The 27,305-nt window shown below is 37.4% G+C and overlaps 1 protein-coding gene across 4 annotated transcripts in view; it reads left to right on the top strand.

The window, feature by feature from the left end:
* The window catches only part of LOC127569267 (A disintegrin and metalloproteinase with thrombospondin motifs 2-like), a 210,057-nt gene extending 189,179 nt beyond the window's left edge, over positions 1-20,878 (top strand). For 2 of the 4 annotated variants that reach the window (XM_052013743.1, XM_052013742.1), the window contains exons 12-21: positions 1,545-1,678; positions 5,281-5,404; positions 6,881-6,961; positions 7,828-7,991; positions 10,946-11,105; positions 12,109-12,241; positions 12,891-13,098; positions 13,797-13,926; positions 15,917-16,021; positions 18,289-20,878. In XM_052013743.1, the coding sequence (XP_051869703.1) occupies positions 1,545-1,678; positions 5,281-5,404; positions 6,881-6,961; positions 7,828-7,991; positions 10,946-11,105; positions 12,109-12,241; positions 12,891-13,098; positions 13,797-13,926; positions 15,917-16,021; positions 18,289-18,743 (1,694 nt within the window). In that variant the 3' untranslated portion in view covers positions 18,744-20,878. The remainder of the gene's footprint in view (positions 1-1,544; positions 1,679-5,280; positions 5,405-6,880; positions 6,962-7,827; positions 7,992-10,945; positions 11,106-12,108; positions 12,242-12,890; positions 13,099-13,796; positions 13,927-15,916; positions 16,022-18,288) is intronic. The other 2 variants (XM_052013744.1, XM_052013745.1) reach the window with 2 other exon arrangements.
* The last annotated feature ends 6,427 nt before the right edge of the window (positions 20,879-27,305 follow it).

The raw sequence follows: 27,305 nt of genomic DNA, 5'->3' as shown, positions 1-27,305 counted from the left end.
TATTGAAGCCTTGCTACCATTAACGATGTGCAGCAGCACTAAGGAAGCAGAGGGCAGGAGGATTCCGAAACAAAAGGACTGAAGTTAATTATATAAAGGAACGCAAGGGATTTAAAACACTTTAAAACAACATTTCTTCTGCCAGCAAAGCCAGTTTTGCAATGCTGTAGGAGGAGCTTAAGCTATTTTCTCTGCCCAAGCAGAGGCAGCTAATCAGGGGCCCCTGAAATGGTGCTGGAAACCTGCCAAATCCAGAAATGTGTCTGCTGTTAGGGATTTTCTGAGGTCAGAGTGGATGCTGAGGGACAAACAGAAGGCCTCCTACAAAATACTTCCAGCCACAAGGAAATCCAGGTGTCGGTGGTCCTGACTTGATGAATCCTGATGCCCATTAATGTCATTTTTATGTGAGGTAAAGTGGGTAGATGGACTTGAAGATGAGCATGAAGATCACAATACAGAATTAACTCCTAACTGTTGCATCTGGTAGCATGGCAACTTCTTGATACTTGCTAAATAATATGATTGCAGCATGCAGTTGGTGCTAATCATGTTGTTCGGTGACTATAGCTCAGCTCAGCTCAGTGCCCAAAATTGTGCAAGGCCAGTGAAAGTTAAAGTTGGTCAGAACATAGCAAAGCAAGCAGAGGAAGTGCATTGTTGTTGCCACAAGTGTCAGATTCCAGAACAGACTCCTTTCCTAAAATGCAGACATCTCACTGCCACTCCCCACTGAGGTTGAAGTAGAATTGTCCCTGGATACTCTGAGTGGATGTGGGCTTCCTCTTCCCCAGTCCTCATTGAGCACGTTTTCCCCTTCAGCTCTGCTCACTTCAAAACTGTATTCCACCCATCCCATGAATGTGTGGGAGCAACTGGTTTGTGCAAGGGCCATGAAGCTAGAATAAAGTTTTCCTACACCTGCCACACCACTCCCCGCAGACTAACAACTTTAAAGAACTTTAGAAAAAAATATCAGATACTTTTAGAATTGAAGCAATAACCAGTAAAAATCAATTAAAGACGGGCTAAAAATCAGTCCCTTAGACAGCACAGTAGAAGTTCTTTACTGCTGCCAAAGTTATATTCAGTGTTTATAAGAAAGGCAATTAATTGGAGTATTGAACTTCAAAATAGAAATGTTGGCTTCAAATCAGCATTGCACACTGATTGATGTCAAGATCTGCTTTTGCAATAGTATGCACTAACACCTTATAGATCCAGTGAACTCACTCCACAAATGTGAGTGCATGTTGCAGCCATTTTGGAGCTAAAATGGTGCCCATGGTATCAAAAGAATGGAATTCACAGATTTGAATTTTTTGTCCTCTATTTTTATATCTTTTTTTAAATTCTGTCTGTACCATTTTAGTTCTGAATCAAGTATTCTGGCAATGAAATATTTGATTGTTTCTAACCATCTTATGAAGAACAGTCCAAATAGGAATTAATTTGTAGTCCAATTAAGATGTGCTTACAGTAACAAAAGTTAAAAATTGCAGCAAGGATAAATTAAGTATAAAATAATAAATATTTCCCAACAGCTGAACAGAGGTGCTTCCTCACCTGTGAATCAAAAGAAACTCGGGAAATTGTCTACATGAAGAAAATGGTACATGATGGAACACGTTGTTCCTACAGTAATCGCTATGACATTTGTGTTCGAGGTGCTTGTGTGGTGAGTGATCCAAACTTTGCATTGATGTAGAATTAAATAATAGAAGTCAGAAGATTATTTTGGGATTCTTGTTAAAGATGCAATTCATCTGCTCCAGGAAAAACTTACTAAAAACTCCATTCTCTAATATCATAGATTCACATCTTTGATAAAACTGAAGATAATTATTTTAAGCAGTTGCATTGTATTGCTTGAGCATGCTGTTACCACAAACAAGAAACATATTAAAATTCCTAAAGAATTTCTTCTGTATATGCTCAAAGTGAATCTGTGCTACTGCTCTCCATAGCATGATGCGCAGCTAGTAACAGTAAACCATGAGGTACTAAAAGATGAAGAAAAATCTGACATTTTCCTAAGCTAAAGAGAATTTTGCCTTTGGTACTGATCAAAGATGAGGTCAAAATCTATCGCAGTTTAAAAGGTATTGGCAATTACTATTTGTTACAAATTTTGGTATTTTATGAGCTATTTATTCTGCTCTGTAATAGATCCATAAGCTTGATATCCGAAGAGTATATTTTACTAATCTAGTGGAATTCTTCAAGGAAAGTACAGAGTCGATTGTTGAAGGGAAAGCTTTTAGATGGAATTTTAACCACCCACCCCACCTCAGACTGGCAGAAGTGTGATGGGGATAATTATTCCCCTTGCTCAGCCCTCAAAGTTTTTTCCTGGTGGCAAGGACTGTGTCTGCAGCAACCTCTGCTGCTCACTGAATTCTAGCTTAATTTGGGGATGAGATCAATGATTATTGCCTATCCGTTGTACTCAACTGTGTATTCAGTTCCAATAAAAATAAAAAGATGAGTACACTAGAGGCTAATCCTTACATACTGTCGAGTAGTCATGGCCAAAGACAAACTTCTGTCCCCGTCATTTAGTTCTTCTCCCACTTTCATCTCCTTTTAAAGAGCGGCACTATTTAGCCATTTTCAGTGGAGAAAAATAAACTAATTTAATTTGGTTAGGTTAAAATCTTACATGGGAAGATTTTCATTCACCTAAATTTAGCATCTTACAAATATTTCAAATGGTTGTTCTTTAATCACTGTGATAGAAGAAAACTGACTAAAGCGTAACCTCAACGTAGAGTCAGGTATATTCAGCATCTTGTCAACTACATTGCCAGCTGTAAATAAAAATTACTGAGGGACAGGTAACGGAAGTGGGATTTATTGAGTTTAAAGAGAAGTGAGAAAAGCCACATCATCTTTAATTAATAGATACTAGAAAGATAATTCTAGTAACTCACAAATCCAAGCAAATATTTACTACTAAGCCGTAAAAGATTTTTCAAATACTGAATTTGATCTGTTGAAAATTACCATGCAATTTAAAATATCTTTTCATCTACAGTACTGTTTCTCCCCCAAATTCCAGGGGTTATAAATTTAGTCTGAAATGCCCAGAGAGACCAGAGACCATCATGAAGTTGGCTTTGGACCTCATCTACATGCTGGGTGAGCAGAAGGTACCTGTCACACCTCCACAGCCAGCTCGCACCTCAACAAAAATCAATACTGAGTTGCTGACAGTGGCCCTCTGATAAATTCCAGGCAAAAGGTTGGATGAAGCATTGAAGCCGAGAAAGTTTATGTTGAAAAAACTTGTAACATGTAACATTTGTTGGCATCCCCAGTGGCTAGTGAAGAATTCTGTGCAGGACCGTCCCAACTTTGCCCTAGTTATTAACTAATTTTATGTACCATAAAACTTTGATAATCTGGCACATTTGGAACTTCAATGCTGCCAGACTAGCAGATTTTCTGGGCTATTGGATGTTATTTCTAATAGTATCCCAACAATTTTTTAGACGTTACACAGTATTGTAATAAATTTTCCAGTAAACCAGAAGAATTTAAAGGGAGCACAAGAATCTGGGCCCTGCTGAATTCCAAGGGAGTGCAGAAACTGGGGCCCAGTGAGCTGAGGGGGAGTGTGGGAGCCAGGCCCCAGTGAGTTGAAAGGGATTGGAGGATATAGAGTCCTGCAAGTTGAGAAAGAGCATGGGAACCGGTGCTCCAGTAAGTTGAGAGTGTGGCAGACATCAGCTGGTGAGTCAGATGCCGAATCATCGAGATTTCTGAATAGCTGGAGAGCAGACTTTTGGAATTTTACTATATTCAGAAAAATATTCATTAAACCTTAATTCACATGGTCCCTCATACCTGTCTTACACAGATTACCGGCAAACTGTATGTGTTGTGCCATGTTATGGCCTAAAAATAAGCACAATGCAGGCATGCGTATTTCAACCTCTCGATTCCTGTGAGAGACTGACATTCACTGTTCCTCTGTGCTTACTTATAAAGAAGGGATAGCTGAAGAGCATTAGGAGGAGAAAACAATAATGCATATTTTTAATGTACTTTCTTAAGTTTATTCATTTTAACATCATAACCCGCACTTTGCAAGTGTTAAGTGGATTTTTAGTCCCAGTAAAGTCAAGCAAGGATAGTTCTACTGTTACTATCTCTCTCTTTACAAGTGTCAATTTGGATTTTCCTTTTACCAAATCAAACAAATTGATCTCCTTTATCTGAGAGAATGCAAGTCCACACACTCCCACACAAACTTATCAATTTAGTGCTGTCACATTCAAACTCCAAATCTTTCCTGCACAGCTCCACCAACTCAAGCTGTCTCTTTTTTAAATGGGTGATAAAAGGACTGTTTAAGATCATGTCAATGTGGTGTTTCATTCAAGCTATACTTGTGAAATGTATTTGTTTTTTTTGTATAGTTAATGCCAATTTGGACTTGGTTCCACAGATAGATAAAACATGATAGATATTGCCAGTGTTTCCCTCAGCAAAGGATGATTTATAATATTGGAATGTCATACAAGAGACTGCAGATTCTGGAATCTAGTGCATAAAACAAACCACTGGAGGAACTCAATGAATCAAGCAGCATCAATGGAGGCAAAGGGATGGTCGATGCTTCTGTCCTGATGCAAGGTCACAACCTGGAATGTCAACCATCCCTTTGCCTCCACAGATGCTGCTCAACCCACTGAATTCCTTCAGTTTTTTTTTGCTCTTGGTTTGATCTTTTGTTATCATATGTTGCAGTTTAAAGATGATGGAATAATAGGATAAAGCAGCATTGGTAAAGTATTCATTTTCTTAATGTACAAGTTTTTTTATATGCATTTAGAATGTTTCTTGACTGTAATGAGATGAGTAATCTGCGTTGAGTGAATTCAGTAACCAGCAGAAATTCAACTTTTGGTTACAACAGATTCAAGATCGATTTTTATTTTTCAGCTTCTATCCAGATAATTTTGAAATAACATTGATTCAGATCAAAAATTACAATAATTTATTTAAATAATATAATTTAATTGATTAGAGATTTAAGCAATGAGACACAATCCAAGGATAGTCACCTACCCCATTTTTGTAATGGGATAAAATTGCTGATTCCTAGGAGTTTCAAACAATTTCTTGAACGTAAAACACATTAGAAAATGCCTACTTTTGCCAAAACAATGGTAATAGCCTTATTTAATATTATTGCTCATCTTCATCAAGAATGTATTGATATAACACAGAAATGCCTAAAAGATTTGGAATATTACTATTTTAATGTTTCAGAAAGTGGGCTGTGATAAAGTGCTGGGTTCCAATAAACAGGAAGACAAGTGTGGAGTGTGTGGTGGAGATAATTCTCACTGCAAAGTAATCAAGGGAACATTCTCCAGAGCAGCGAAGAAACCAGGTTAGAGCATTTAATTATTAATTTGCAAAAAGGAACACACCATCCCAGATCGCAATGGATAAAGAAGCAACCAGATGCGTTTGTCTGTAGACAGTCTCATTTTTTTTCATCAGGAGCAGTACACTTGTCCACAGTTCCCCTCTGTTAAGGAGGAGATGATCAGCAACATTTCCATTCCTGGCTACAATAGGAAAGCTTCTATTGGCACTGTAAGTGGTTCTAATAAAAGGGCTTAATAGAATGAATGTGCTAGGTTTCTGGCAATCAGAGTACTTTGCGTGTTTATGGTGGCAGGTGAGACAAACTGCCCAGGACTGTACTCCAAAGATGTAGCCAAGAGTTGCTTCCTCTTAGAAGCTAGCTGTTATGCAAAAGGCAGTTCCTTGAACATCATGAACATCTAAGCTCCTCTCCCTTGGGGAACCCTGACTCAGCACTGGATTAGGAAGAAAGGAAATATGGTTAGGTAGGAGGAGCAAGCACATTGCTGGGGAAGATTAGGAAACAACAGTTTTGAAACAATTCTTGAAATAGGAAAATCAATCCAATAATGAAATGCAAGTTCCCCTGATTCACAAACATAAAATAGAGTTGAAATAAAAATTGGAACCTCTAGTAAGAACAACTGGTTCCACCTTCCACAAATCACCTCCTAAATTCAGTTATTCACAGATTACATGCATGGAATAACTCTGTAAAAAAAGCAACTGTGTTTGGCTAGCACAATTATGTAAATGAGCCCACAGGGGTTTTGATGGGCATTATATTCACAATAATAAAAAAAAGTCAAGAAAGCTTGCCTTGAGTGTAGTAATCACTTAAATATACTGAAATTAATAATTTCTCAATTATTTATTTTGACAGTTACAAGGATCAGGTAGGAAAGTAAAACTGAGGCCAAAGATCAGATTAGCCACAATATATTGAGTAGGGGAACAAGCTCACAAGTATGACCCTTTCTCCTAAATTTGTTCTTATGCCAAATAACAGTGTGATAATAATGTAAATGGTGAAGAAAGGAAATTAAGGGCAATGCTTCCACCATATCTTCAAAGCAAATTATGGACATCACAGGCCATTCAGCCCATTGAATCATTGGATGTTTCCACAAAATGCCACAATCTTATTCAACATGTCTTTCCCAATAGCCCTGCAAATTATTTTCCTCCAAGTGCCTATTGAATTTTTTGAAACCCTTGATTAACTCTCCTCCCATGGCACTTATATCCAGTGAGGTCCAGATCCTAATTGCTATATGTATAAAAGTGTTTCTTTCTCATTTTTCCCCCTGTATTTTTTGCCCAACATTTTGAGCCATCTGCTAACATTGATCCTATCTAAACCCAGAATCTACTTAAAATTAGCCCAAGCAGGCTGATAATTCCTTGGAATTTTATTTCATGTCATAATACAAATCCACTTCAGTGTGTTCCAGTCTTTATACCTCAGAATTGTGTCACTACTTTGCTCTGACAGGGTATCTGAAGATGTTTGAAATTCCAGCTGGAGCAAGTCACCTGTCTATTCAAGAGCTAAGTGCATCTCCTCATTTCATTGGTAAGTCTTCCGCAAAAAAAGCCTCAAGTATGAAAGCACAAAGTCAAAGTTGAGTTTATTAAACTATGCACAAGTACATGTATGCACAGATGCAATGAAAAACTTACTTGCAACAGCATCACAGGCACAGAGCATCATATAAGCAGTATTCACACGAAAAACCTAAATTAAACCTAAATTATACACAATTTTTACAAGAAAAGAAACACAAGTAGAACAAAAAAACCCACAAAGTCCATTTTAGTGCAAAGTGATGAAAGTGGTCACAGTGTTGCCATACTGAGGCAGTGATTAGTGTTGTGCTGGTTGGTTCAAGAACCGAATGGTAGAAAGGAAGTAGCTGTTCTTAAACCTGGTGGTGTGGGACTTCAGGCTTCTGTACCTCCTGCCCGATGGTAGCTGTGAGAAGATGGCATGGTTAGGATGGTGGAGATCTTTGATGATGAAAGTTGCCTCCTTGAGGCAGCACCTCCTGTAGATACTACTGATGGTGGAGAGGGGTGAACCCGTGATGTATTGGGCTGAGTCCACTACTCTCTGCAGCTTCTTATTGAGGGAAATGATAAAAAGATGATTTAAGTTGACCTTATATTTAGAAAGAATTATGTTTAAATAAATGGATTTTTTGCATAATAACTATGTTTCTCAAATTCAGAAGTGCCAAGAGCACTTTACATCACCAGGATAGTAAAAGACTCCATTCTGTTTAATGTGCAGCTGTAACAGGTGAAGGATAGCTTCAAAGTGCCTTGTGATTAGTATTTTTAAAGTGCAATGATTTAAATGTTATTTCATAATTGGAAGTTAATCTAATTATAATGTGTACTTACAAGAAATTTAATAATTGTTTATTTTTATTTGCTAAGTAATCAAGAACCAAGCTACAGGACATTTTATTTTGAATGGGGAGAATGATTTTCCTGATTCAAAAACTTTCATTGAAATGGGAGTAATTTGGGAGTATTCCAATGATGATGACAAGGAGTCTTTACAAACTGTTGGACCCCTCCGTGATGGAATAGTAGTGCTGGTAAGATTATGTTCCAGTTACTACCCCTAGAGTCACAATTTACATTTGTATAGAAGTATTTCTAACATAATGAAACATCCCACAGCATTTCACTGGAGGGAGCTAAAATATGGACACTAATCAGGAATTGAGAGAAAATCTAGGAAAGGTGGTCAAAGACAAGATTACAAAGGTAGATTTTGGGGACACCCTTGAGTGTTAATTAATTGTTGAGTAGTTTGCTAGAGGCAACATTGTCATGGTACAAAGGTTGCTAGATGAGAGGGAGTTGGGAAGTAAGCTATAATGATGCAAGGGTTGAAAGTAGTTTTGATTTGTGCACATTCCTTCCAGTCATTCTCCTCGTTGCCTTTCTGATTAATTTATTTGATAATTCAGGCTTTTTGTTCTCCAAAGAAATGTTCATGGTTTATCCCCTCTTCCTTGACTCACCATCAGGGCTCCTCTTCTATCTCCCCACTAAAATACAACACTAGCTTCTCCCCGGCCCCACCTTGGCTATTACTGCAGTCTTCCTGCTTGGCCATTCGACCCAAGAACTGTCCCAAGAAAACCACAACTCTGCCAATTTGTTGCTTACCTTTGGCTTACGTTTGGGTCTTGTTAACCACTACAATCCACCCCAACCTACTGTCCCATATTTTCCTGGTTCCAAGGCTTTTTAAAATTGCTTTAACTTTTTCTAAATGCCTCTCGAGTAATTTTAAAAATCCTTATTCTGCATTGGCATTCAGATGCAATTCTGAGTTTGTCAATGGGTGTCTTCATCATGTGATTTTATTTCCCTGTATAACTCGTGTTGCCCTCTCTTTAATTTCATAGCCCTATCTAACCAGTTAAATAAACTCCTCTGCATAGATTAATGTAAATCCCTTTGACTTGCCTTGCCTTCTCACATGGGCCCTTTGTTTACCTAGTCTTGATTAGGCACAGCCCCTGGTAATTTTCAGAATCCTTACTCCATCTACCTGCTGCCAAATCTTCCTCCTGCATCCATTCCTGAAAGAATCTCCCCAGAAATTCATTTGAAATTTCAATCTCCCTTCTGCTGACCTATTGGTTTTCTGTTTGTCACCGTATTCCTGCAGTTGTCGATCTCCTCAACCAGTCTTTCACCTCTTCTCCACAGCAATTTATTTACACTCTTCCATCCAAATCTTTCCTCTTGTTTGGCTATCAGCTTTGGTCCCACAATTAAACTCAAAGTAGCCCTCCATTTTTGCTAAAAGGACAATAATTCTGCTTTTCTCTCTACAGATTCTACCTGACCTTCTGAGTATTTCCAGCATTTTCTGCTTTTATTTTAGCCTTCAGTCTATCTGGCATGTATTCTGGTTTAGTCAAGTCAGGGTGCCCCACATCAAGACCTAACTGTTTTTTGTTGAATGTGTTCAATATTACAGCATCACCAGGAGAGTAAAATAATCCCATGATGTTTTCTTCAGTACTAGTTGTTACCTTAAACCCTCCCCTCCTCCCTCCTCCAGTCACATCTCCAACAATGTATAGAAATTCTGCGTCTCAGGTTTAGACCGTACGTTTGGCCACCACTGCTTCTTTCAGCTTCCCCTTCTCCTCCAAGCCATCTGGATCTACATTTCCTCCATCTATCTCAGCCTCCCTACTGCCTTTGCTCTGTCAGACTGCTGTCCAATGTCAAATCTTGGATGAGCTGCATTTTCCTATAATTAAGCATTTAAAAGACCACAAGTGTCACTTTGGTCATGCTGAAAACCCCAACCTTTTACTGCCAGATCCAATCCTCTTCCTGGAACTGAACCAGACTATTGGCACCCTCAACGTCACACTTGGTAGCTTACGACCTCATATCCTCTCCATCACAAATACAATGTACTCCCACATTCGTAACATCACCAATGCTACCTCTGCCTCTGCCTATCAGTTGCTGGTTCCTTCAATCATATGTTTGTTACCTCCAGACTCAATTAATCCAATGATCTACTGGCAAGCCTCCCATCCTGTGTAAGCTTCACCTTATCTAAAAGCATTGTGCCCAAAGTGTATCTTCTGTTATGTCCTTCAAATCTATCTCCCCCCCCCCCCAATTCTTTGTTTGCCTGCATTGTCTCACAGACCCCATTGTTATTATTTTCAAATTCCTATCTTCATTTTGAAATTACTTGATGATCTCCGGGATCTCCTTTAGCCCTTCAAAGATAATATATCTTTATTAGTCACATGTACATCGAAACACACAGTGAAATGCATCTTTTGCATAGAATGTTCTGGGGGCAGCCTGCAAGTGTCGCCATGCTTCCAGCACCAACATAGCATGTCCACAACTTCCTAACCCATACGTCTTTGGAACTTGGTGGGAAACTGGAGCACCCAGAGGAAACCCACATAGACACAGGGAGAACATCCCAGAACCATCTATTCCTCTGACTTGGGCTTCTTGAATATCTTTTCCTCCTTTGAGCAATAGTTGTCAGCTATGTCTTTCTGTGCGGCAAAACTTTGTACCCCACCATTTTCTACCTAGACATCTCTGTTTCTAGAGCTATAGTTCCTCCTTCTTAAAAACTCTCAATTTGTTAAACTTTTCATCACCCCTCTCAATAGGAGGGTATTAAGGAAGGAAGAAAATCAAATATAATTCTGATGGAATTCAAAGAAGAAGATTGGCTTTGTATGAACCAATCTTGTGACACTTATAGATTCGTATTCCTTTATATATAGTTGCAGTGGTATATAATTGTAAATCTTTGTTCAATGTTGAGCGTGCTTCAGCCAGCATAGCTTGGCCCAATGTTTCAAAAAATGATCAGTTTAGGGCTAAGTCATTGAGCTGAAAAACTTCCTCGCTTTGTTATTCTTTAACCTGCTGAGTTTTCTGAAATTTTATGATTTTATTCCAGATTTCAGGTGTCTGTGGTATTTTGATTGTGGTATTATTACTAAACCATCTTTGTGCCTTTCTTTACAAAAAATAGATGATGCCTAGTGGAGATACCAAATCTTCCCTGACTTATAAATACACAATTCATGAGGACTACTTGGCCACTATGACTAACGAAGTTTTACAAGAAGATATGGCTATGTTTGAATGGGCTTTGAAGAGGTGGTCCCAGTGCTCCAAACACTGTGGAGGAGGTAATCTGCAGTTAAATAATATACAAGTAGAATCTCAGTGATCCAATGATTAATTATTCACAAATGAGTCCATTTGTCATATAACTGCTTTTGGATCAGGACTTTACTGCATGTTAATTTTGCATACACTCTAGGAGTTGCAGATCAGTTCCCTTCATACCAAAAGTTGGCTTTCTTTAGGGAAATGCAGAGGCTGCTTATACTGAAACAAACACCCATCTATATCTTTTTATGTATGTATATATTTTACCAGTTAATAGATGATTTGTAAGGGAATGCAGAATGTGTCACTAGATACTGCGAACTATGTCTGCTTTGAATTAAATAATAACAAAACAACCAACTCTCTCTGACCAATCTGATTCAGGATATTTAAGCAAAGCTTGTGTTTGAATAATTTTGGTTTATTGGAGATGGTGCTCAATGACCTTGTGGTATTGGACATCCACTGCTGATAGTTTAACATGGAAGTGCTTTCTGAATGCCACCACAATTTAAAATGGTGCAAGCTTTTAACTCTTGTTTCATTAACATTAACAGAGGTTCACTGGTGAATTACTTTATGGTAGTAACAAGATAGGAACTGATAACATTTTGAATTGCACATCATTTTAATTTTCAAGCTTCACTTTCAAGGGACCCAAACTATAACCTTTTCAAGGCCAAACCTGAAATTGAAATAAACCTTTGCATTACTGGTGGAGCAAAAATGCATGACAAGCTAGTAAACTTTAATCATTATTTGCAATAGTAAGATTCAATAAGCTTGTATTAACATTGCCGTTATGTTACTCTAAGATAAAAGAACATGTTCTGATATTTGATCAAGGTACGTTCAATTTTATTTGCTAGGTTTGCAATTATTAAAGATTATATTTGCATTACCAGTTAAGTAGGTTGATGCTAAATACTTAATCTAAGCAATTGAAAGATTGTATGAGTATTCTATAAAAGTTTGATATTTATGACATTTATTCTCATAGAGATGATTGATTTTGCTAAGGTTTTCAGTTTACGCGATATGGCTGTCGCAGGAAGGCTGATTCCAAGATGATTCACCGAAGGTTTTGTGATGCAAGTAAAAAACCAAAGCCAATCCGCCGAATGTGCAACTTGCACGAGTGCTCCCAGCCTGTGTAAGTTAACAGGAAAATTCAGATCCACCATGCTATTTCTCAGCTACGTGTGGCCCTCAGTTATGTCATTTAAAGACAGGGTATAAATGTCAGTTGTTTCCACCCCACTTCAGCCCACTATTAGGTTTCATTTCCTCCAGAGCTAGGTATTCCAGTGCTCTCTTCACTCACTTTGGCCTAATCCGAAGCCTTTGCTGAAACAATGCTGAATGTTGTGCCCTAGTTAACAGTCCCTTCACACTCTTGTCACACCACTGCCTTCATTTTCTTGAAGGCCATTGGTAGGCTACCACCTTCTGGCCTGGAACCTGCCAAAAGCAATCAGCAACTGCTGACTCAATAAACAAAGCTGGTTTATAACAAATTTGTAAAAAAAATCATTAATATTTAAAAGCAATCTTGTAGCACACTCATCCTGGGGTATCATCGTGCCTATTATGCATAACTTAAACAGTTGTGTTTATCATTGGTGAATATGATTTAAAGTCTTGAAATTGTGTTACCAGAGTTACAATACCATTGAGTCCCATTTTGGTTGATGCATGTTTAAAATGCTATTTTCCAAAATGTTGTTCAGTACAATAGGTAGAATATTAAGTTCACAATTCACAGTGCTGACTTTTAAATGGTTATTCTTTGTAATTTACAGATGGATTACAGGGCAATGGGAGGAATGTACCAGAACTTGTGGCAAATCTGGGTATCAAATCCGTACTGTGCGGTGCATTCAACCACTTCACGATGGCACCAATCGCTCAGTGCACAGCAAATATTGCAATGGGGATCGGCCTGAGACTAGAAAACCCTGTAATCGAGAGCTTTGTCCTGCACAATGGAGAATAGGGGCTTGGTCACAGGTATGCTTAGATGTTTTGCTTTTTTTTTGCATTAGATTACTCAAAGAAATCATTTGTAACAAGTCTGTCTGGGGAATTGATATCACCTTATTCTACTTGACGTGAATAGCACCTGCAAATCATTCTGATTATGGCTGAACACAAACTGCTGCAGGTTTTCTTGCAGTGTTGGTAAGAGAAAGATGGGCAACAATTTGGTGGTCTCATACCAGACACCATTTGCCACTGTTCTTGGCTAATAGAACAAACTCCTTTTTTAAATATGGGTTTTTTTAAAACCACAGAGTGAATAGCTGCAATCTCACGTTGCAGGTAAACATTGCAGACAAACTGTGGTTGATGATAACTTTTGTTTTCAGCTATTTTCAGCAGTGTGCATATTTTTTTTATTTCTGAGCAGTGTCTTTTAATCTGCAAGGAATCCAGACCAAGGTTAATCACTGGTTATTGTCTCATTGGTGGGATCTAGTCTGGTGCTGAACTCATCCCAATCTGCTACTGTTAATGTTCTAAATATATTGTGTAATCACAATACTTCATTAGAAATGTCTGGTCAACTACTTTGTGTATACCTGCCCATATACTACTTGCAATGAATTGGTCAGCTCAGATTTTTCTAACATTTCCTTTTATGGCAGGTGTCATGGCCTCTGCTTTTCCTATTTACATTCACAACTGTGCAACTTGTTGTTTGTTAGTGTTCAGTAACCTGTGGAAATGGAACACAAGAGAGACTGGCCGTGTGCCGAACAAGGGACAATATGATTGGACAGTGTGAAGAAGAAAAGCCAGATACTATACGCATATGTAGAATGCCCCCATGTCATAGTAAGTCACTCAAGTAACACTACCCTCCTGTATTCATGTTACAATGGTCAATTAATGTTCAACTTCAAACAAATATAGAATTAGGATAAATTTCATATTCCAGTGTTTTCAGGCCTTATTGGGAGCAAAAGCCAAAGTACTGAAGTTTCAGAGTTTTAGTCCTGTTTCCAACCCATACATTCTGCAGCCTGGGACCAGGATATAAGGACACTTAACTTTATTTCATCAGTTACAAAGTTTAAATGTTTGCAAAACCATTTGAGACTAAAGGCCTAGAAATTTTATTGTGTAGCACATTAGTTTTATATGTTTGATGATGCAATTTTATCAAAAACTCTATTGTTCAACATTGTTTGGTACACAATACGCTTCCAGATTTTTCTCCTGGGTCCGCTGTGTATATGATGCACTATGTACACAGGGCATTGGAGATTGAGCATCATAATAATGTCAAACAGCATGGAATATACATTTTAACATTACTAACAGAAAATTGTTCTGCACTTAAAACATCTGTGAGCAACTTGGTCTTGTATATCTTGCACACTGATGCAGGTCTGACCCAGAGGGTTTAAGCCTGTTTCAGTTTAAGTTAAAGGGAGATGGTCTTACCTGATCTGGGTGAATTCAAGACATCTATCTTATTCAGGCAGATTTTCCTGTAAGTGGTTTTCTTTGTACTCACTCTCATCCTCTTCCTCATTGGTTCAGGTTCTCCGACCCTGACACTAGTCCCCAATCATACACTTGCTGACTCCAAGACAGTGCCATAATTTCAGCCTGATGTACCCAAATGGTTCCCTCTGGAACCAAACTCTGTCCTCTCTCCAAATGACACATACCTCATAGGCCATGGCCTTATGATCCAGGCCCGAACCTCCCTCCTCCCCCCTCCACCCCCATCCCCAATTTCAGCCCAATCATTCCCTTCATGTGTTCTTATCTGCCCCCTATGACCCCCACTCATGCAAACATCCCTAACCCTCCACAATTTGCTCCTCTCTGTCCCCCCCCTACCCACCTATATATTTTATTCCCCAAACTTCTCTACACCACCCACTCCTGCAGTCTGCAGCCCAGGTAACTTTCTCCACAAGCTCACCAATCGAGGCTCACTGGGCAGGTCCACATACCCACCACTCTGAGTAAAAAGGTTCTCCTGAATTTGTCATTGGGATATCAATCATCTATTTATTGTCCCTGCTACATCATCTCTAAGACTCCTTTATCAAATCTTTTCAATGCCTTAAGACTCTTCTAAAGAAAAGAAACCTTAGGGCTGCAAAGTTGTGCAGGTAGTGGAATTGCTGCATCAGTTTCTGTAAACCAGCTTCAATCCAAACCTCCAGCACCATCTGTATGGAATTTGCACATTTTTCCTGTGTCCATGTGGGTTTCTACCAGGTGCTCTGGTTTCCTCCTACATCCCAAAGACATGCAACAGTAAATTATCCCAGCATGTGGGTGAATGGTTGAATCTGGAGAAAACCAGTGGGTTTTCTCAATTGTACAATGAGTACAAAGAAAACCAGTGGGGAGAATAAAATGGGATTAGTGTAAATGGTTGCTTGTTAGTCGGTTTGGAATCAGTGGGCCAAAGGGCCTGTTTCCATGCTATATTACTCCACGATTCAAACGAAAGGTCTTTTGTGTTTGCTTAAGCAACCAAAACCTGTTCTATCACATATGATGCCTCATCTGCGGGGAAGCAATAGACACAACTGCTGCCATACCAGTATAACACATCGTTTTAGCTCAAATACATCTCCTAGCCCAAGGAACGTAATACAGCTGATTATATCTCTATTAAACCAAAATACAAAGCATAATCCCTCCAGATACCTCTTATTAAATTAGTTAATTGTTTTTCTGTTTACTTTACATATAAATTAAAAATAAGTTGTTACAGTCTGCCAAACAACAGATTATATTACAGACTATATACATTGTCATGTTGTTTTTGATCTTTATATCTTATATCTTTATATAGAAAACTCCTCTCAGCAAACATCACTTACTTCCTCCAAAGGAAAGTCCGTAATCCAATGGCTCTCACGTCCAGATCCAGCATATCCTATTCAGAAAATTTCGACAAGTAAATCGTATTATAACTCTGATCCTGGTTTTAAGTGCATGCAGTTACTTACATGGATTGTACCCTTCTCTGTGTCCTTTTCTCTTCATAATGCTTTCCTCTGATTAGCATTTGTATCCTGGTTCTAATTCTTCTACTGGGTCCTGGTGCATAGCCTGTCTCTTCTCTAGAGCTTGTGCAGCACTAGTAGTGGAAGTCCAAAGGAGAGGACTTCACACATCACTGGAGGAATTCCACAGTACGTTGCAAGTCTCTGAATGGGAGCTGTCTTCGGCTTGCTTACTGTTCGGTTTGCTTGAAAACAGGCTCTAATGAAACAGTCTCAGTTCAATGGAGACTGCGAAATTTATTGTGAATGTGATCACATCACAATACTGACATCTTCTCGTGCTAATATTTCCTTCTTTCTAGACCTCTTGTACTTTGTTAGAATTTCTGATGGTAATTCATTCTCTAACCTAAACAAAAAGTGGTTATAATAGTTCTCTTTCTCTTGCATTTCTTGCATTCTGAGTTTGGTTTCTACTGCTTGACATTGTGCTGTTGCATTTCACGGTACTGAGGGAGGATTAATGGCTTGTGCTGTTTCTAGGTAGCAAGTGAATGGTTTCATTTTCACCTGTTGCATGTTTGATGATTATTTTGTGTGAATGAATGTATGTTCCCATGTGTATGTTAATTGGTTAATATGGTCAGCTACACATACTAAATTATAGTACCTCAACGTTTATTTTGTTTAGAAAAATGCCTTATCTAAGGATGAATGTAACAGCTTTTGCTACTGCTGCAGACTCCAGAAAATTATTTTATGGACTGAGCCCTTCTTTACTTATACACAGCAACAATCACTGCCATATTTGGCTGTAGATGTAAATAATTACTAATGCTAGGAATGTAGAAAATATTCCACAAAAAATCAAAGAAGTTCATCACTTTTATGAATTATTTTTGGAAAATAAATGTTAAAATATATAGTTGCTGAAAACAAAGGCCCAGAAATAATGCAATTAGTTCGCGAGGGAGAAATGAAAAGCACTTTGACCATGTCATTGTCTTGTGATCACATAACCAGCTTTTGTGAGCCTTTTAGTGGAAATGTTAGGATGTGATGTCTTATAAACAAGGAGAACTGACGAGCCACAGCTATTGCACTGGAAGTGTTACGTGTGACTTAATTGGTGTTTGTACAGATTTGCTCGACTATTAATTCTGTTACTTTAAAGTCAGAAAGTTTTAAATAGGTTAACCATGTTCAGTGGTCACCGACAGTGCAACTATGGTACTTAGTAATGTGCACTATATTAATATGCACTTTGGTTTATCAGGGATAATTTATTGATAATTAAAAATATAATCATAAAGCTGTGCCATTTCAGTTTCTATCATTCATTTCTACATTTTTTTTGTAAGACTGGTGGCAGTGTTTACCAAAGTAACTGTGATCATGTACATTTAGATGCATTTTCTTACCAATGGAGGCCTGGGGTCTTGTGATACTCCAGTTTGTCATTAATTTCTGCAAATAAATGAAAACCTATGTCAAGAAATAAAATATTGTCTATTTTTCAGTTTTTTTGAACCAACCCAGCCAGTCACTAGAAAACTCCAGTAGTGTCCCCATTCTAACTTTCTCAATTGAACAGTCTCATGCTTCTGTTTTAAACAATTATTAACACTGAATAATGAGGCCCCAGTAATATCATCTACTGAGTGAATTTCTAGGCCTTACAGAAAATATTCAAACCCATACATTCTGAAGTTAAAGGCATTTTTCTAACCAAATAGCGGATGTCCTTTTTGGCATCTAAGGAAATGGGCAACACAATATTTGTGAGAGGCCTGCAGTTTTCACATTGTTGAAACGGGAAGAAATAGTTATTAGGATCTAAAAGGAAAATGTCCATCTCAAAAAATGTTTATGAAACTAAACAAGTGCAAGTGATGAGTGCACTCAGTTTCATTTCTTGAGAAAAGATCAAATTCTCAAGCAAAATCAGTGGGTTAATTATAAAAATTAATTTTTAAATTTTAAACAAAATCTACAGATCAGCTAAAGTATATCACATCAAAAAATATACAAAACATTAGCATACTTCAAAATGTATAATATTAAGACACCTACCAGCTAAATGAATAAATAAATCAACTATTTCAACTAAGACATTTTTTTGAAGGAAATCAGCTACAAAAACAAAATGAAACCTATTAAATAATGATTTCATATTCCTTACAGTTCTAATTTTCTTTTCATCTTAATATCTTCGCAGAAGCAAATTGTCATGGGGACAAGTCAATTTTCTGCCGCATGGATGTACTTTCCCAGTATTGTTCTATTCCTGGCTACAACAAGCTTTGTTGCAAGTACTGCAATTCACTGTCTCAACAGATTACAAATAAGACCAATAATACTGATTCCCTGAAGCGTGCTATACCAACCACATTACCCGAGACCACAAGGAAGCCAAGGGTTGTTACCTCTCACAAATTAAATACAACACAGGACAGTTCTGAGAAAAATGCAGTTGGGCAGATGCACAAGGGAAAAAATGGTAACAGTAAAATACCGCGACACAAAGTTATAATTCCAAGACGGCCAAATATAGTCAGCAACCACAGACTCCAATTTCTGCTTGACCAGAACAGAAAGAAAATGCTGAACGATTCCTCGGACAAAGATGTTTCACCTGTAAAGGACAACAGTTTACCTCATGTGGAGACTTGAGCATGGATCGTTTGCAATGAAAAACAAAAGGAAAATGTTATAAAGTGGCTCATGCACGATATGACCAAAAACTGGACTGGAAATGAATGGCAGACTGTATCCATCAACACATTTATAATGCAAACACTTCTAATTTTAGTAATCTCTCTTGTAAAATGTTCAGCATGGAGCATATGCCCCACAGCTTTGCCAGGCTACAAACACAACTCAACACACAAAATAAATGCACATCCCTGTGTGCCCCTTCCATCCTCCCAACAACACATACAAACCCCTTTATAATTACTTCCTTTAAAAATAAAACAAATTGGCTGAGGATTCCCACTGCCGATTTCCTCATTGTAGCTCAGTGTTGCACTACAAAGTACTTAACATATTTACAACAATTTTTGGAAATTGTGGTAAATTTCCTTGAATAATGGTGCTTAAGTTTGTCTTCATACCTACATATTGTATTATTGGCATATAAGATGGGTGATCTTGGGTCTGTTGTACTTACCAGGAATATCTCCAATTCTAGTTCAAATTGTAACTATGACATTATATGGAGTAAAAATCACTTGTAATGTTGTAAACATTGAGAGCATATGTGCAAAGGATCCTTTTGGTGCTGAATTTTTTTAAATTCCTAAGTTTCAAAATCTATGGTGCTGAAATTATGTACATTTCTCAATCTGAACAAGTTGAAGAACATGAAAAGTCTGTAAAAAAAAAAATTCCATAATGTTTATACTTGGATGATTTCACATAATAATTTGCACTACTTTCTACAAAATACTAAATTTTTTTTGGTATAAAAAGATTATTCCAATAAGCTATAAGGGACTAAAGAAATTGCTGTAGCAAACTATAGCACTTAACTGAAAGATTGTAGCTGGAAGGCAAGTCTGCTGTGATTATTATAATTAGCATGCTTTTGTACAATTTAAAAACTTCACATTTGAAATTGCCCAGAAACATCATATAGTTAATTTGCATTGTCAGCCATTCCCCCATTTGGCTTCACAGAGCTGATAGTATGCTAACCCTACCTCCTATTCTAACCTTTTGAAAAGAAACTAAACTTCAGTAATTAGAAAGTATTTACACAATTCATTTCACATCTTTTTTAATCAATGTGAACATTTCTTAATGGCTATAGTCAAAGCATCTCTTCTCATCAATTTAGGTACCTGGTTAGTCATACCCTCCATAAGTCTCATTAGATCTCTCCAGGTTAGTTGTATCTTTGTGATATTTCCACCTCTTCTAAATTCAGAGCAACTGGTTTCAGAACAAAGTGATCATTATAAGGAAGCAGCAATCGTATATTTGCGGAAGGCTTGTTCTTGTGTTAAAGGCTATTATTTGAAAAATAATTATGTCACATAGTAGACAAACAAGAATTGTAACCATCTGTATTCTACATTCAATTAGCATTCTTACAAAAACAAACGTCATACCAGAGTAAAGATGGTAAATGCAGGTTAGTCAACATCTGAAAAAACTAAGTTAATGATCCAAACTTCCCAGGAATCTGAGAGCATTGAGAAATCATGGGCATATTATAAGGGATTTTATGATACATTTATGATGGGCCAGCGTCTTGAAAAAATTTAGGTGTGTGTTTCTGGATAAGACCCCACATCAAAACACGAGACACACTTGAAAGATAAACCCATTTTCATCTGATATATACTGATAGACTGGAAAAACAGAAATTCCTCACAATTTATTTCCAGAAATAGGTAGCATCTAAAACTGAACCCAGTCACTCTTAATTCACTCACTGAAATCCATTGGTCTAATTAAGGGTTGCTTTCGGTTTCATAAAATGCTATTTCTGTCTAGTTTATGGATTACATACTTGATAGTATTTTCTTAACCCTCTTATTCCCAACAGAAAACAGATTTGACAAACTGAGTACGTCATGTCATTAAAAGTTAAATATTCTGCTGCGTACTCAATGCAGACATTGTACTTTAAAATGTAAAAGAGATTTGTAAGTTGTGCTTTATTGTGCTTCATTGCAATGTTAATTTTCTCATTAACTACTGGGCTTTACACTGTATGTATGAATAGCATCACCTGCACCAATTACACTTGCAATTACTACAGCAGCTCCACTGAAGAGTCTCTTTTGTACATTATTTGTATATAAGAATTAGAACCTTTATTTTTAATATTTATTAAACTTGAACGTTTGTGGCATTTTGTTCCTTTTGTCTCAGAGCTGTAACTGATTTGTTAATGTTCCTTCTCAATATTACAGTGCCTGTCATTTATTTGGTACTTCATTATAAAAAGCTTCTTGATTATTGGAATTTGTTGGGATTGAAGGACACGCAGCGAGTGGTAAGTTGTCTCAGAAAAGCTTGCCGGTGAGTACGAGAAATATTTCTTTCAAATTAAATTTATCTGGTTCAGTACAGGAACTGGAATTGATAAATGGTTATTTATTTTAAATTGGAGAAGGAGGAAGGTAATCTAAAATTACAACTTCAGATTGATTTGTAAAGACAGTGCAGTCTCCTGTGACATCATGTGGTAACCTGGTCCAGCTTTTTCTCCTAATTTCAGGGCTGGGGCATCACACATCATTAGAAATAAGCAATAGGCTGAATCCATCTGCGTTGCACAGAAACAGTGGCAAATCTGTTGTCAATTTCACAGTCAGGTCTCATCCACTTACAGTCAAGTTATTAGCAGAAGGTTAACAACGGGTTCTGTACTGAGTTGGGGATTAGTTTGTGGTTTTTGACAGGGTGATGGGGCCGAAATCGGAGGTGGGAAATTCTGAAATGTCTTCCCCTACACCATAGTTGACAGTGCACTCAACCACATCCATTCCACTTCCCGCAGTTCTGTTCTCACCCCTGCTTCCACTCAGAGTAAGAATTGAGTTCTCCTTGTCCTGATCTTCTACACTACCAGCCTCCATATTCAATGGATCATCCTTTGTAATTTCCGCTACCTTTGATGGGATTCCATTACCAGACACATCTTCCCCTCTCCTCCCATTTCAGTATTCAAAGGGACAGTTCTCTCTGTGACTCCCTTGTTCTCTCTGCCTAACCTCATAGCATTATCATGCAACTGCAACTTGAGTTAGTTCTTGCCACATCATCAGAGAAATCAAACACAGATTGCATGACTGCTTTCCAGTCTGCAAGGATGATCCTGAGTTTCCAGTTACCTGTTGCTTTAATCCTTCATCCCACTCAGTCTCTGAATTCTCCATGTCTTGCCTCCTGTACTGTTCCAATGAAACCAAATATAAGCTCAAGCAAAACCACCTTCCATCTATGCACCTTCAGCTCTCAGGACACAAGATGGAATTCAACAACTTCAGATGACCTGTCTACCTGATTATATCAGAGCTAGTCAGTTCTGACACAAAGACATCGATCTGTAACATTAACATTTTTTTCTTTTGGCTGATCTGCTGAATATTTGAAGTGTTCTTTTTATTTCAGATTTGAGTAACTCTTCTACATCTCCCAGTTCCAGTATTGTTTTTGTTCTTTTTGTTTCTCCTTTCTCTTCAGTCATTTCCCCGCTATTTGCACCTCTTCCAGACAGTTCGGCTACAATTAACAAGCTGTCACCATCCTCTCTTCAATGGCTTCAACAACGTGTGTGTAATCTGGATTCTTTTGGTGTTCACACTATAACAGGCACTCCCTTTGTTCTCTCCACCTTCCCCCTTTCTGCAATTTAAAGCATGCTTATTTTCTGACCACATCTAATCTGATGAAAATACAATGACCTAAAGCTTTAACTGTGTTTCTCTCTCCACAGATGCTGTCTGACCTGATGAATATCTCCAGCATTTTCTGTTTTTATAGAGCAAAGGGCTGATTTCTTATTACTTTTATAGGGTATCGGGGAGTGCCAGAAACATGAAAATGACATTCAGAAGAAGAGTTTCGTAAGGCAGACCAAATGAAATATTTTTCAGTCCAATAACCTACTGAATTTTCCAAATGAAAAAAAATGGACTTCAAGAGTCATCCTTTCGTGGGTTCATCACTAATTTATGCGGTAGCTCACTCAATGTTTATTGATGCATGGCAGTAATTTTTGGTCATTTTCCAAAAAGTGTCCTGAAAATAAAATGAAAAGTTACTACAGATTACCTACAAATTGAACAATAACAGGATAGATTTTTAAAATGAAGCCCTACTTACAAGGGAGTAAAAAAATAACATACAGGAAAGAATAGGAACTGAATACTGAATCTTTATAAATCTGTCAGAATTATCATTTATTCTTTTTTCCTGTCAACTCAAAGTTCAATTTCTGGCCTCGTTACAAAGACAATTTACTTCTAATGCTTGGCACTGTTCATCTTTGGCCCATGCTGACATTGGTCCAAACTGGCCAATGTTTTCCTGGACAGACTCCCATCCCTGATCTTTGGTAAACTCCAGCTTATTATGAACATTGCTGCCTTTATCCCAATCATACTCAGCCATCATCCTAATATTTACTGCCTGTGTTTACGCTGGTTATTTGTCTCATGATTAAAATTCTCCAACCTTCTCTAGTCCTCCAACTGCAGTTGCCCCATTTCATTGACTGTCCTCTGATGCAATCTCCTCTGTGATATCTGTGATCTTAATTGTATCCAAGTGTTCAGCTGGCTGGATCACTACTTCCCCCAAAATCTCTCCATCTCCTTTGTTTCCTGAATATAACCTGTTCATCTAAGTTTTTGCCATTTCTCAATTTTGGCTATTTCTAGGTTAAAGATTCTGAATGTTTGTTACTATATTTAGTGTTCATGAAACTGATAAAACAGGCTTCCCATGATCTCATATAATGACTTGAGAGTAAGCATTTACTGAAATATTTGAGCATTGGTTCCCAAAAAGACCAGACCACATCCTAGCTTCAAAAATTGAAAGAACCATTCTAAATGATATTGTTCAAAAATCAGGCAGGATTGCAGAAAGAAAATACTCAGCAGTGGTTGAATCCCTCCTCGGTGGTGGGAATCCTGCTGGGAAATTCACTATATGTGTGAATCCCAAACTACATCAGGTTTGGTGTTGATTGACAGATAAATATCAGCCAGGACATTGGGGAGACCACCCTAACACACATCCCTACTCTTCTTTGGTACAGTGCCATAAGAGTTATATTCACATGATAGAGAAACATGCTTAAATTTATGTCTTATTTGAAAGATAGCACTTGTCACACACCTTCAGTACCATACTAGAGTGTCAACCAAGATTAGACATACTGATATATAAAATAATGAACTAATGCATAATGAAAGTTGCTGTCCGTCTTGGTTTTCAATTTCAAGATTCAGGGATGCAGTTTCTGCCTCAAAATAGACTTTGGGTGATGCCATAACAATTATTATCTCAGCTATATGTTATTTTATGAATAATAATGGAAACAAAAGTAAATTTGTGGCATTTTGGTAGGTAATACAAGCTTAAACTTCGGCAGTCTACATATCAATTTAAAGATCATCTCAGTGAGGGAATTGATAAGCATTGGGCCCCTGCTTCCGAGGTACAACGTTGTGTCTGAACTGCAAATTTTGTAACAGCAGTAGGTGGGGAAAGTACTCTGAGTAGCAATCTGGGGTATTATATTTGCTGTTCACGAGGAATGAATGAAAAGTTTTTGTATATTGATTAAGAGGATGAGAATATACTAGTATAAAGTAATGACAGAAACTGTCAGTATTCTCTGCTTTAGAGAGAATCGTTCAACTTTGTGCGTCATTGAAGTCAGAGGAAAGGTGCTTTGTAGGTCTTCACAAACTATTTGAAAAACCGAGCGAGAGAACAGTGGCTTGCTTTTCTCCATGCAAACATAACACCTTTTTGTGACACAATTAAATTACTTGAGGCAGTTGATAGATGTGCAAGAGTCTCAATATCTTAACCAATTTAAAAAAGGAGCTGAGTACAAGGTACGAGGATGATTTTCTGCCTGTTTTAGTGAGAAAACTAATTATAGGCTTAAGGAGCAAGGTAATGATATGTCAGTGCTGTTTAACGTGTCAAGCTCATTCTTTGACACAATAAAATACATATGTGCATAGGAGGAGCATAGTAATTATTTGAGAGACTTAAATAATCTGCTTTTAAAGAAATTACCTTTAAAATCATAAATTGAAGCCGCCATTGAGTTTTGCAGGATAAACGTAAATGTGACAATTAACAAGGAGACATTGTTTGATGAAATAATTCTGTTAAATGATCTTATGACAGAACAATGGTGTAAATGGAATGACCTGATAATAATAATCACGATCGATGACAGAAGAGATGAAGCAATCAGGTATTTCTTGCAAGTTTGAATACCACACACAAAGACTAAAGAAAAATGGCAGAACTACTTTTATGTGAGACTTGCAGTAATGTTTCAATCAAGAGGATGCCTTAACAACCCGTGGCAGCAAAAAATACAGCAACAGGGTTGAATCTGTGAAATTCATTCTCAGCATCAAAGAAAATTTCTCTTTTCAGTTGAGTTCTCAACATAATGTATAAGAACATTAAAATTTTAAAATCAGAGACAACTATTAATCCAGTGAGCTTCTGCACTGCTACCATTAACAAGGATACTGGCAAACGCAATTCCTTACGTCCAGTTAGAACTGAGAGAACTAATTTTTTGTCTATAGCCAATTTCCATCCAGAGAGTTTTGGGAACTGTGAAAATTAAGAATGACGTTTATTGCATTACATACAAACTATATCATCAATTTACTTATCGCTTAACATATCACGAGATGGCAATGGTCATTTCTATTAATTCTCAATAGCATTGTGGCATATCTTCTGTTAACTGCTTGATGCAGGTGTCTTCATACACATTCTAGAAACATAAAGTAGGCAAAATAATCAAAAATAAACCTGTGAAAGTGATTTCTGAGTAGGCCACATAGATTCTGTAAATGAAAATAGGATGTGCCTAAACAGTTACTGCATTACTTATAAACATGCTCCAAACACACTTTAATAATGTGATGTCTCAGCTACAGTAACAATCTGCATATTTGGTTTGTATTTTAGTATTTATATGCAAAATATAAGCTGATAAAAGTTTTGCCTTGTTGAAGTGCACATCTACATTGTCCGTCCTACCTATTTTGCTGCTTCCCCTGACCTACATGCCCCAGATTCAGTTTAGAAAATGGTGTCATCCTCACTTTCACTGAAGATTGCAGTCTCCGATATATGGATAGAGAAAGTACCGCAGCAGTTAGTCATCTAAGTTTAAAACACTGATGCAATAAATGACAGGAAAAAAGTAATTGATATTGAAAATATGGTCCAGATATATACACAGATTATGGAGAGGGTAATATTTGAGGTGATGACCAGCAGTTTCTTCAGATTTCAGACATTGTATTATGCTTTTATTTTTAATTGAAAGTTCCAAATAATCTTACTTTTCATTTTTTCCTAGATTTTCTTTGAATCAATGTACACAGTTAATCCTGAAGAAAATACGGAAATGAGCATCTGTATAACACCTGTAAAAAGTCAATTTAACGCGATACTTTTCACATTGTAAGATTGTACTATTTGTCGCTTCCTCATGCACAGGTATCATGAACAAGAGACAACTGACCATTTTCTATGCCACCATTATTAGATAATGATGGTATATTGGGTTAAATTAGCAGCCAGAATTTTTGACCAATGGTCCAGAGATTTGTGTTCAAGTCCCACCCTGGTGGCTGGAGAACTTCAATTCAAGTAATAAATAAATTTGAATTTTTTTTAAAAAAGCTAGTCTCAGTAATGGTAACATGAAAGTACAGGATTATCATAAAAAACTCTTTCATTGATGTCTTTCAGAGAAGGAAATCTGCCACCCTGATGCAGACTGGCCTTTGTGTATCTTCAGAATGACCATCTTTTAACTACCTCCTCAGTTCAAGCACAATTAGACTTGGATAATGAAAGCTTTCATTGTCAGTGACATCTATAGCCTGCGAATGACTTTTTTTGCATCTCTTTGCAATAAGTGAACTATATAGGGAAGATTATGAGTTCATTCAGTGGGTATTTGATCCACTAAAGGTCACCCCATATTTTTATCACGTCTACAGTTAATTGGACTTAAGCTTATTAATTTTTGTTGGATAGGTAGTTATTGAAATTGGAGGCTGGTCCAATTTTGAATCCAGTTCCTTCAGAATTCAGCAACAAAGAAAATGTTGACACTTCATTTAAAACATTAGAAATAGTATTAGCTGAAGGACATGCAAGAACTTTCAATAAACTACATACATCCATTACTCCTATTCACACTATCATTGGTTGCTTGACATGCTTCATTCCACATGCATCTCACTTGCATAATTGTATGCTATTGTCAATTCATTTCTTCCAAGTATGATCTTTTGTATATAATTACCCAGTCAATTTTGTTGGAGTCGTTATAATATGAATAGAATGACCAGCTGAAATGTGATGTAGAAGCAGCCACAAGATGGCAATATTGATCAGTGACTGGTACCTGACTACTAGATCAAGCTAACAAGAATGACTAAAACAAATTCCTAAAAAACTAAAGTGGCAAAACAGTTTATGTGAAGT

Source organism: Pristis pectinata, chromosome 4 (genome assembly GCF_009764475.1).
Source record: "Pristis pectinata isolate sPriPec2 chromosome 4, sPriPec2.1.pri, whole genome shotgun sequence".
In the NCBI taxonomy this organism is placed as follows: Eukaryota; Metazoa; Chordata; class Chondrichthyes; order Rhinopristiformes; family Pristidae; genus Pristis; species Pristis pectinata.
Note: the sequence above shows the minus strand (reverse complement) of the source record. Positions and strands in the feature narration are given on the sequence as shown.